Source organism: Gracilinanus agilis, chromosome 4 (genome assembly GCF_016433145.1).
Source record: "Gracilinanus agilis isolate LMUSP501 chromosome 4, AgileGrace, whole genome shotgun sequence".
In the NCBI taxonomy this organism is placed as follows: domain Eukaryota; kingdom Metazoa; phylum Chordata; class Mammalia; order Didelphimorphia; family Didelphidae; genus Gracilinanus; species Gracilinanus agilis.
This window is the reverse complement of record NC_058133.1, coordinates 40,019,820-40,032,362: the sequence shown is the minus strand read 5'-3', so window position 1 is coordinate 40,032,362 and position 12,543 is coordinate 40,019,820. Positions and strand designations below refer to the sequence as shown.

At 40.0% G+C, this 12,543-nt stretch overlaps 1 protein-coding gene across 1 annotated transcript in view; it reads right to left on the bottom strand.

Annotated features, from left to right (window-relative positions):
• Window positions 1–1,052: 1,052 nt before the first annotated feature.
• Window positions 1,053–12,543, bottom strand: part of GTF2B (general transcription factor IIB) — a 55,627-nt gene continuing 44,136 nt past the window's right edge. The window contains exons 3-7 of the mRNA XM_044671748.1: window positions 10,567–10,700; window positions 5,221–5,367; window positions 4,955–5,084; window positions 3,821–4,102; window positions 1,053–1,560 (exon numbers count right to left, since the gene is read on the bottom strand). Coding sequence (XP_044527683.1) covers window positions 1,427–1,560; window positions 3,821–4,102; window positions 4,955–5,084; window positions 5,221–5,367; window positions 10,567–10,700 — 827 coding nt within the window. The 3' untranslated portion in view covers window positions 1,053–1,426. The remainder of the gene's footprint in view (window positions 1,561–3,820; window positions 4,103–4,954; window positions 5,085–5,220; window positions 5,368–10,566; window positions 10,701–12,543) is intronic.

The following is a 12,543-nucleotide window of genomic DNA, read 5'->3' as shown; positions in this document are numbered from 1 at the left end:
GTGACCTCACAGCCACTAGCTCCGAGATTGGGCTCTGAGTGGCTCTTCATTTATTTCTACCTGATTTTCTGTGGGTTCTGCGCCCTGAAAAAAGTCTTTTTTCTAAAACTGGGATAGGGTTAGGTACCTGCAAGTGCCCTTTGCTGCTCTAAAATCAGGGCTCTGTCTCCCCCTGCTCTCCCCCAACATGGCGCCCCAACGTGGCCCCACCCCGGGCTTCCTCTCCAAATGTGCCTTTTCCTCGTGCGCTTCGGCTTCACCCGTCAAACCCGACGTACTTTGACAGGCCCCGGCGGTTCCCCACTCCGGGAAGCTTCAGGACCAGCTCGAGCGACGAGTCTGTCCCACGTTCCAGAAGGAAGGGCTCCCCGCGGGGCCCTCGCAGCCTGCTCGCGTCTCCTCGGACACTTGGGTTCTCGCCATCTAAGCTACGAAGCTAAAAATCCTGCAGGGAGAGGGCGGCACCCCACAAGGCCGAGGCGGAGCCCAAAAATTCTGACTCCCACACAAGGACGACGAGCTATCATGGCGGCGGTCACGAACAGGACCGCAGCTCGGACCCCTTTGTACCTTCCGGTGTTATTCTCGCATGTTTTGGGGTCCCTGAAAAGTGGCGTCAGAAGCTGGGCTAGAACTTCCTCCAGAGCTCTGGCCGTCCAGGCGTGGCTCCGGGACCTGAAGAAAGCCTCCACTTTTAGGTGACACGACGCAGGCGCTGGCGGGTCGGGGCTGCTGGTGGTGCTGGCGGGTCCGTTGGGTCGGGGCCGCTGGCGGCGCTCTGCCTCGGAGCTTTCTCTTCTTTGGTGTGGCGGCGAGGAGAGAGCTGAAAAAGGAGGCCGCAGACACACAAGACAGCCATCAGGACAGACGGTTCGGAACAACAGAGCGTCGCCACTTTCTCCTCCGAGTAAGGAGACAAAAGGCTGGGACGATCCCGGCTCTGCTCCTGCTCACACACAGATTACCTCCGTCCTGAGGATCTTCTCCTCAAAGTCTGACCTTATCTCTGTGCCGTGCTACATAGGAAAACAATTGTCAAGATTATGAAATGATCCTTTTTCAGACTTGCTTTATTTTTCACAATGAAATACATAATTTGTGGAACAAAAAGTTATTTTTGGAAACCGATTTATTCAGCAATTACATAATTTCAAATATTTTCCAAAATACAATTTACTATAATGCTACAAAAGAAATGAAATACAATAAGAAATTAGTCTGAACTGTCATTAAATATTTACTTTCACTAATATATACATACAAAATGCCACACAATTATTCTGCTTAGCCTTGGAATGTGCGTTATTTCCCTCCTGCCGCGTTTCTCAGATCTCCCCCTGCGAAGGCTTGATCTCGGCACCTTCTGCGGTTCTTATTACAAGAGGCAAAGTTCGACGTTCACAGAAGCTCGACGTCCCGCAGCACTTTACAGCTGGGGGAGCTTGTCCACGGGGGTGTCGAACTTGAAGTCTGCCGGGAACAGATCCGGGGCTCGGGGGTAGATGAGCCTGTAAGACTGCCGGATGGTGACGTCGGCGACTCCCGCGATGTCTCCGATTTCTAAAAGGCCCAAAACAAAGCAGAAGCACGTTAGAGGCTCGGCTTCTCCCCCTCCCCCACGTGGGTGACAACGTGCTCGCTCCAGAGGGAGCTGCTGAGAGCGTCTCGCCTGCAGCAGGCTCCCGGCCCCTCGCCCAGACCCACACGGGCGCTTCCCGTCCAGCCTCGAGGGAAGGGTGGGAGTCCTTCTCTCTGCCAGAGACCTTGATCGGCTCCCCACCTGTCTGCCCTTTTCCAATCCTCCATGTTTCGGGGTCTTCTAAACACCGGCTCCTCCTTCTTTGTTGCTGACAAATATGCTCTGATTTGCTCTAACCTTAAAACCTCTTCATGTAATCCAACATTTTCTCAAAATCCCAGGAAAAAACAGTCTAGGCTCCATCTTCTCACTTCCCACTCACCTTTAAAAAAAACAAACCCTCACCATCTAAGGGCTGGGAAGTTGGGATTTGTGATAACGAGTTCCCATTTTTCCTCTTACAGATTAAATGACTTGCCCAAAGTCACACAGCTGAGAAGTGTCTGAGGCCAAATTTGAACTCAGAACCTCCCATCTCCAGGCGCTCCCTACTTAGCCTTTGACCTCCTACAAATTAAATGAAATATTTGTAAGTGGCTAATTATGAGCATGTAAATGCTCCTTCCCTCCTCACAAAGAGAGTTTAATCAATCCAGAAGGTCTGTTTTGTTGCTGTCTTTGTATCCAGCAGCCAGCCCTGTATAGGTGATACTTAATACATTTTGTCTTTGGAATTTATAATTCAAATAATAATGCTCATAATTCAGCTGTTCTCAATCAAGGTACATAGTGAACAGAAGTCCCACATGAACTCCTGGATTATAGTACAGCAAACGAGTCACCCAAGAGTATGGGACTCGGTAGATTGAATCTTGAAGGAGGGGCGCCTCTGAATTCAAAACCATGAAGAAGGAGCCTTTTTATATCAGCAAAAAATTAAGTTTCCAGAACTGAGGAAACATAAAAAAAAAAAATTTCTAATGGCATTCGTTTTCACACTACAATAAAATCTCAGATAGCATCAATGAAAAACTTTGTAGAAATACAAGACTGACTTGTTAGGTATAAAAATGTGCTAAGCTAATAGAACCGGAAAGAGAATTTCTGATACTACAAAGTTCGTGATGATAGCTGATAGCTTCACCACGAGGTCCAAAGTTGTGGTGGAGGAAAAAGGAGTCAGAGAACAGCACGTGAATATTTGGAAACCAATTTCCATTCTTCCCAACCACTCCTTTATAATGCTGCTACCTTTATCGGTGTGGGAGGGAATAAAGTAGACATTTAAGTTGATAAAACTAAGCCACACCAGGGAGACCTTGATCCTCAGCACAGCAAGTTTGAGCTAAATAGTAGTAAGATACCCGACCTTAGCCCCAACGTAATAAATAAAAAAACCTCCCACTCCCTTCAATAAATCACCACCCTTCAAAGTATACTAATCCAACTTTCTGAGAACATAAAGCAACTGCTTGGAGTACTTACACCTAATTTTGTTACAGAATGTTTATTTCAGTCCATGTCATCATAAGAAAGTACAATGGGAGGTGACTTGAGTACTTAACAGTTTCTAATTAGAGCTCTACAATCTTACCCTATGAGCCCCTCTGGGGAGGGCACTAGGAACATGGCAGGAGATTTGTGATTTTCCCAGAAAAAAAACCTCCTCTACCCCCCATGCAGCTTGGCATCTACCCTGCAACTGCTCAGAGGGCAGTAACAGGGTCAATGACTGGACCAAGTCTTCTTTACTCTCAAGGCCAGTCTCCTGTGCACCCCAACTCTCTGCTGCTTCCTTATGAGACACAGATAGATAAATCCGAGTAATATGTTTTTTCCTTTTATACATTATAACCTATAATCATTGAAGAGTTGTCAAGTTAAGCCATAAATATTTGATGCCATCTTAACCAAGTTTATAGATAAATTTGAATAACTGAGCTCTGACTTAAGTGTCTCATTTTGGGAAATCTATAAAGCTAGCTTTTTTAAAAGGCTAGAAAAAACAAAGTCAAGGAAGAATTCAGAAAACAAAAAAGTTAACTCTAAAGAGAGAATTTCAATAGAACATTTACAATGGCATACATTCCAAATAACTCCATACCAAAAGAAAAGCAGCATCTGTTTACAGAGCCTGGGTAACTCTTACCCGGTGGCATGTCCCACCCTTAATAAGGAAGCTGAGCCCACCATGATGCATAGAATGCCCCCTGGCACTTCTGGCCCTCAGGAGTCTCTTACCTTTCTGGGTCCTTTTTTCCGCAGAGGCTTGGGAGGCCATGTAGATGGCTGCAGCAGCCACAGAAATGGGGCTCCTGCCAGGCACCAGGTCCAGCTCCACAGCCTTGCGGGCAATGTGTGTGGCTGCCATCTGTACTTGCTTAGGAAGACCAAGGTTTGAGCAAAATCTCGACATGAAATCCCCTGTTGTGATCAAATCCACGCTGGTTTCTAGAGCTTTCAAAATGAGCTTAAAACATCGGCCTATTTCTTTCTTGGAAATCCGTGATACGGCACATATTTCTGAAGACAAAAACAAGACACATGAGAAGCTCAAGCTACAGCATAATCTAAGTCAGTTGTTTAAAATTTCTTATTAAACAAAAACAACACTTTTTCCTTTAAAGAGTGACATATGAGGCTGTAACAAGGGAATATATTCAAATTCTGACACTGTTAATCATTTAACATGTAGAAGGATTTCAGCTTCTTCCATAAAACAGGGATAATCATACTCAAACTAACTCTGCAATTTTGAGGAAAAGTACTTGAAAATCTTAAATGCTATAAAAATGCCAATTATTATTATATCTCCAGGGATTATGTGATTCTGATTAAAGGATAAAAAAGTTATTTCAGAGATTGCACAAACATGCAATTAAAAAATATCAAGCCTTCTTTTGAAGAACTGAATCCCCAACTCCTTTCAACTCTAGGAGATGAGAGTGTAATAGAGATACATTAGTAGAATGTGGATGCTCTTTGGTTTAAGTGGAAGGTCATCAGACTTTAACTATAAGATAACAAATCACAGTATATCAAAACATTCTGTTAAACACAGGAAAAATAACATACTTAGTGATAGAAAAAATTAAACTAAAAAAATCTAGTATTTTAAATAAAGAACAAAATAATGTGGTTGAAAAAAATCAAGATTAAGATAGGAAACTGTTATCAAAGTAACATAGGAAAACTCCAAGATAATCTTCCCTCAAGCAGTTCAAACTGCCTGAGAAAGCGTCTCCCAAATGAGGCGTCTGTAGAGATGCCATGTGAGCTACAGCAGAAAACAGGTAATTTACTTGGAACCTGTGTTTAACTGGTACCTATGAAATTACCATTTTCTAGATAATAAACTTAATGTAAGTAACCTACCTTTAAATGTTCTAGGAACGCCTTCTTGTCTACAGGCGATATAGAGACAAGCAGAAGCTATGGCATCATTAGCTCTCCCCTTCAGGCTCTTCTGTTCATACACTTGCTTGAATAAATTATTTGTTCGATCCTTCAAAGCAAAGAAACCAAGTTTAATTAACTCTAGGCCATTTAATTAGCCACAATATCAAAAATTCATATGCTCATTATGTTATGCTAACGAAGTCAATGCCAGAATAGTTTAAGAGAAGCAGACAAGAACTTACAACTATATTTCGAGGGAGGTTGATTCTGTCTGCCATGGTAGTAATTTCTTTGAACGCATTCATCATTGCACGATCGGAACTGCTCATAGTCCTGCGATTTTGATACTTTGAGTTTCCAAATTCATCAAAGCTGGCTGCTCCTGTGCCCTATAGAACAAGAGTTTATTTCTTTAGATCATGATTATAAATTTAAATATTTAAAGTTTCTCCAATAAGTTTTGGATATAGATTAAGAACAACAACAAACCAGGACACCCGAAGACCTATTTCTAGACAGGTAGACTATACTGCTAATTTCTTTTAAAACTGTAAATGTAGAAAATAAGGTTTTCAATGGGAGATGTGATTACAACAAAATAATAGAGAATTTCTCTTGATATGATTTTTATAATAGGACATTTACTTAAATTCATTTACTTATTCTTTGCCAAATCAAATTACCAAAGAATCATTTTATAGTTACAAAAAAACAGTACCAAAAGTCATATGGAGGAACAAAAGGTCAAGAATATCAAGAGAAAAAAATGGGGGGAAAAATGTTGTAAAGAAGGGGGCAATTTCTGCAGTCCTGCCTCTCAGACTATGCTACCAACCAGTAATCATCAAAACTATCTGGTGACATTAAAACACTGAGAGGCAGATCATTGTGATTAGCTATATTACAAAAGTGAGAAAATTAAATTAATTCTACATCATTTTTTAAATCTTATTTACAACTAGTTGATTTTGTCCTGTGAAGCCCCAGGAGCTCTCCTTCAAGGATGTCTGATTTGCTATCCAAAGAAGTCTGGCACACTATCTTTAACCTTGTAGGTAGACTCAAGCAAAGAGCGCTTAGTCACAGTGAGGCTGCTGTTAGCCTCTCATAACCAACTTTTAATAATTACTGTTCTTTACACTTCAGCCATGTAACTAATCATGTTGTCCTCAACCCCAAGGTGTTACCAACCTTATACTCAACTGTATTATTATTCCCACCTACCCTATTCTATTCTTTGTTCTAACCTTATAAAATGGAGCTTTGTCTCTATCCCAAGCCTTCGGCTAACTACATTGACCCATTCTGTCAGAAGGCAGTGAGTCCCCCTTTTAGTAAAATGCTATCTTGCTTATAGAAAATCACACTTCAGTCTACTTTTGCTGAATTTCACTCCCAACAATGAACAAATAAATGCTGGTAGCATAGTACTCAAGAAACCCCCAAAGTCCAACTACTTGGGTAAGGGCCCACCATTCAACAAAAAATACTGGGAAAGCTAAAAGCACTTTGGCAGAAAATAGGACTAGGGGACAGCTGGGTAGCTCAGTGGATTGAGAGTCAGGCCTAGAGACGGGAGGTCCTAGGTTCAAATCAGGCTTCAGACACTTCCCAGCTGTGTGACCCTGGGCAAGTCACTTGACCCCCATTATCCATACTTACCACTCTTCTGCCTTGGAGCCAATACATGTATTGACTCCAAGATGGAAGGTAAGGGTTAAAAAGAAACCAGGAATAGATTAATATTAAAAAGTCACACCATAAAAGAAGAGCAAAGAAGGAAATTGCAGTTATAGATAGGGAAAGAATTCATGCCCAACAAGAGACAGAAAGGATTACACGAAATAAAACAGAATATTTTTATTATATGAAATTGATCTTTTTTATACAAACTAAATAAGAGTTAAAACTAGGAAAAGAAAGTCTTTTCAACAAGTTTATCTGTTAAATATTCAATATCCAAGATATAAGTAACTGAGGCAAATTTCTAAGAGCAAGAACCATTCCTCAAATAAATGAATGGGAAAAGGCAATTCTTAAAGGACAAAATCTAAACTAGAGTTGTGCCTCTTGCATTTATATCTTGTTCATGCAGGGTTCTGTTACTCAAGAGTTAACCACTGGATGAAAAAAGAAAAAAAAACTGGAAGATTCCACAAAAAAAAAAAAAAAAGTTTATAAGTTTCAAACCACCCGCCAAGAGACTACAGACTGTAACAGGAAGTTGCCAGCTCAGTACATGACTCATCTCCATTCATCCCCATGCTTCCATGTGAAACTTTCCTCCTGCCTTTCTCCAGTGCTCTCACTGTAGTGTCCTCACAGTAAATCTGTTTAAGCCTGTCTTTATTTGCTGTAACAATAACCCCAAAGGGCAGAGAGGTGGCTTTAGTAGTGCAGTTGGGCTCTTGGATCCACCAATTTGGTGGCAACCCTCTGATTCTGTTCCCTGCAGATACCTGTACATATTGCTTCTATCTGCAGTTTTAATATATGAAAGGCTATAATAAATGTAAACAAAAAAATCTCCAAAACTACAATTATATCAACCAGTGAAGAAAAAGTATTTGATAAAATTCACATCAATTTATAAGAACAAAAAAACAAGGGTATAGATTCCCTGATTTCAACACAATTAAAGCCAAAATAATATTCAGTGGGAAAACATGAGAAGAATTTCCACTAAACACAGTTTAGAAATCCAGGATGCCCTTTTCAGATAGATTATTGCAAGTGTTAACTATTTTAATGTGGCAAGATGATAGCAGAGCAATCAAAAATGAAAATGACCATTTGAAGACGAGATGAGATTTATTGAGGAAAAAAATGTAATTAACTATAAAAATTAATGGAGAAAATAAGTTCAAGTTGCAAGATACAAGACTAATCCACAAAAATCACCTATATACATATTCATTTGTAAGAAAGATGAATATAATGGATTTATGCAAAAATTATAATAAATAAAAATAAAGGAAGGCAAAAAAAAGTCATGGGAGATGCCAGTGATTATCAACAAATCTGATAGTAGAAACAGCAACATTCCTCAAGTTAATAAATTTCATGATATAGTAACCAAAACACTGAGGGTACATTTAATTTTATCTGTTTGCAAGTTACATATAATGCTATTGTAAAAAAAATTTCTGAATAGCTCTTTGTTTTCTTTTTCCAAACAATTTTGCTGGAATTGATTAAGTCCAAGGGATATGATAATTCGGTCAGACAAAAATCATAATGTAATTCATATGGGGAAAAAAAATCAAGAGGGGAAGAATGTTAAGAGACATATTAAGAAGTCAAGCTGTTGAAGGGGAAACTTGCACTCACCGAATTTAAAATGTATTACAAAGTGATGATTATTAAAACTAATCTTGTAGTAGGCAAATAGAAAATAGAACAATGGAACAGAATAGATATACCAGATTTCTAATCACATATAAACAAAAGATTAGTTTTTGACAAACTTTTCAAAAATAAAAAAACTAGGTTAAGGATTCACTTTACAATTGTACTTGGCAAAATTCATTAGCAATTAAGTTTCATATAATATCAGTGAATTCCTTCTTACCACAAGTGTGCGCATGCACACACACACACACAAGTACTTAAACAACTCCTGAGGAGTAAAGGAAATAGAACAATGGATTTGGAAAAATATTTGAAATAAATGATAAAATGTTAAAAAATCAGTGGTAACTCCCCAGCCATAATGGAAAAAAATGGCTAAAGGACAGGAATAGGTTTTTCAAAAGGGAAAAAATGCTTATTACTAATAATCAAAGAAATAATAGCTCTGCAAGCAATATCTCATGCTCAAAATTGACAAAAATTTAAATTTAGGAAACGTGGACAGGGCTGTGGAGAGAAACAACCACACTTCTCCACTGTCTGTGCACCAACACTCAGTGCCCGGCACATAGCATGTAATAAATGTTTGTTGATTCCACTTCTTATGGAAAGGAAAACTGGCAAACTTGCAGATTCTTTTTATATGAAATAAGCATTACACAAATTATGATATCCCTTGGACCCAATCATTCCAGTGTTGGTATTATATCCTGAAAGTGTTAGCAAAAGAAAGAAAACAAAAAAACGATTCTAATATATTTTTTTCAACAGCATTATATGCAATTAGCAAACAGACAAAAAACCTAACAACAAACTCTCCCACAAACCTAGAAGGGACTCAGATGTCCAACAACAGAGGCACTGGTTAAATTGTAGTATATTAACATAATGTAATACAAAATAAAATTAAGATGGACCACTATAAAGAATAAAAAAGATGTTACTTTCAATAATGAAATTAATTTAAATCAATTAAATTAATAAGTAATTTAAAATGATTAAAAATAAATTAACCAAGCAAGTTTGGCTGTCTGCATTGATATTTACAATTTCTAATAATTTTTTAAAAGAACATAGTGAGTTTCCCTACTATTAGCTAGAATAGAATATACCAAGGAGAGAAACAGGACAACCATCAAAATCCTCTCTTTTCCCTCCCCAATCTTGATTTCAAAGGAACACATTCCAAAATCTCACTGTGAAACAAATATAAATCATCTAGAGCAGTGATTCCCAAAGTGGGCGCTACCAGCCCCTGGTGGGTGCTGCAGCAATCCAGGGGAGCGGTGATGGCCACAGGTGCATTTATCTTTCCTATTAATTGCTATTAAAATTTCTTAAAAATTAATTTCTAGGGGGCGCTAGGTCAAAAAAATTTGGGAACCACTGCTATAGAGTATTTCTAGAGCAATGATTCCCATATCTTGAGTCTGTGATGATGTAGGGCACCCAGCTATTAAGAATACAAATCAGGGGAGCAGCTGGATGGCTCAGTAGATTAAGAGCCAGGCCTAGAGACAGGAGGTCCTAGGTTCAAATCCAGCCTCAGACACTTCCTAGCTGTGTGACCCTGGGCAAGTCACTTAACCCCCATTGCCTAGCCCTGTAACAAATAAAATTAATATAGAAGGATATATATAAAGATATTAGGGTTTAAAAAAATGAATTAAAAAATCTTAAAAAAAAAAAAGAATACAAATCAGGTTTTCNGTGTGACCCTGGGCAAGTCACTTAACCCCCATTGCCTAGCCCTGTAACAAATAAAATTAATATAGAAGGATATATATAAAGATATTAGGGTTTAAAAAAATGAATTAAAAAATCTTAAAAAAAAAAAAGAATACAAATCAGGTTTTCAAAATTAATTTCCACACATACAAATGCTGTACACAACTTTTAGTGGTAAAGATGTCATGAAATTAAACTAATGATAGGGTACTAACTCCAAGAAGGTTGGGCACTGTTGTGGGGAAAGAACATAATATCGATCAATCAATCCTTGTTTAAATGTTACCTAGAAAATATGACTCTCCATAGGTTCCCTAAATCTTCCAACTTAGACATTTCTTCACCTTTTCCCATTACCTTGCTATTTATTAAGAGAACCAGTTCAGGATGAAAACCCCTGTGATACCACATTTCTTATTATGGCTAAAAAAGGAACATTCTAATTTAGTCCTTCCCCCAATGGCAAGCAGAAGACAAAAGTGAACTGTTCCCCAAGTGACAGAACATACTTTGCCAATCATCGTAGTCAAGTCTCCATCACTCAAGAGGGGATTCTGGGAGTCTCCAACACGAGATGGATCTTTGGTTGCTTTGTCATTGCTGAAGGTTCTCCACTCGGATCCCACATCTATTACACGGTCACCTGGGGAATACAATACATACAATTCTAAATTTACCAATACATTTCTATTTTCAAAACATCCTATAAATATCTAAACTAGGTTATCATTCTTCACTTTTCTGGGTGGATGCAGAGACCAGCTTAAATATCAACACTTCTAGGGGCTTGTTTAGAAGACAGACTGTTTGCCTTAAAAGGCTTCTCTGTGTGTGTGTGTGTGTGTGTGTGTGTGTGTGTGTGAGAGAGAGAGAGAGAGAGAGAGAGAGAGAGAGAGAGAGAGAGAGACAGACAGACAGACAGACAGATGCAGGGAAAGACAGAGAAATATAGTCAAATTCCAATTTTTCAAGGAAGAATCATCTTTTTAAAGTTTTATACAGTTTACAGCCAGGTCTGATAAATATGAAAAATGAAAAAGGCTGATATAATAATATAAATTAGTATTTTAATTAAAGCCATGTTTATAGATAAAGTTATCAGACCACGCGCTTGTAAGCATTCAAAACTGCCGCCTCCATTACTGTCTCCTGTTTCCTGGCCAAGAGCCTACTCGCAAAGAGGCCACTCCCTCCTAACCCAGGAGAGTTTAAACCCTCTCTGCCTCGACGTAGACCTCCCCATGCCCCAAAGACCTGGAAACGGAAACCAGTTGGACCGTGTTGGATCACGGGAAATGTAGTTTTGATACATTTCCCATGTCCATAGAAATATATACATTTTTAGATGGCATTCCCCAAATTTCACTTTTACAGGTCCCAATTAGTGCAAACAACCAATTCCTCTGAAGTCTGACGTATTAAAATTCTCACTACTCAAAGTTATAATTGCCTTTGGTATCCTTTTTTTTAAAAGTAAAAATTAAAGGTGAGGTTAAAAAAAAAGAATAGCCAGAGAGCTTGAGCGTGTCTGTGGGTCAAAGGGGCTGGAGCCCTTTTAGCTCCCCATCCTGTGATAAAACCATGAGGAAGACCAGACAAAGGTGACCAAGAACCAACTGAACCACAATAGTTTTGGACTGAAAGCTGTGAAGGTGGTCACAAACGAGGCCCAAATTTTGGTTCTCAGAACCAAGGCTGAGTCAGTGTGATCCCGGCAGTCAGTTGGCTTTTCACAGGAATTCTGGCTTCAGAATGGGAGTGTGTGGGGTGGGAGGTCAGTTATTCTGGCTTTGAACGTCTCCTGGAGGACTTCTATTAGGTCCGAAATGGCATACTCTGGAGGGGGCTGCAGGGTGGGGAGTCAGCATGGACGGGGCTGTACTTGCAGGAAGATACTTTAACATCCAACCAGTGGGCTAATGGGAGGCCAGATGTGAGCTGAGGAGGGCTGGCAGAGCAAGTGTGGGTGGATGCTGTGAGGCAGTGACTATAGTTCAAGACAAGCCTCAGAAAGACCTGAGTTCAAATCAGATACTAGCAAGTCACTTCACCCTGTTTGCCTCAGTTTCCTCATCCGTATAATGAGATGGAGAAGAGAAAGGTAAATCTTTGTCAAGAAAACCCCAACCAGGGTCCCAAAGAGGCAGACTCGACTGAACAACAGGGTCAAGGAGGGTGCTGAGGGGATGGCGGCTCTCCAGGAAGCAATGGTCAGAGGGTCCAGGGGAAGAGGGGGACAGGGAGGTAAGGCCGGGCCTGGCCTGAAGGAGAGTCACAGCGGGTGGTAAGTCCTGGGGAAGCTGAACTGCTGGAGCTTCGGGAACCTCCCCGGAGTCCGCAGTGGGTAGGAGAGACGTTTCCTACACGGTTAGCAAAGGGCACAAATGTGAAGTGAAGGAAGATTTTAGAATCTGGAGAACTGAATAGGCTTGTTGGAAGAGGAGAAAAGAGCCGTGCAGAGGAGGAGAAGCTGCCGCCTGCGGGCC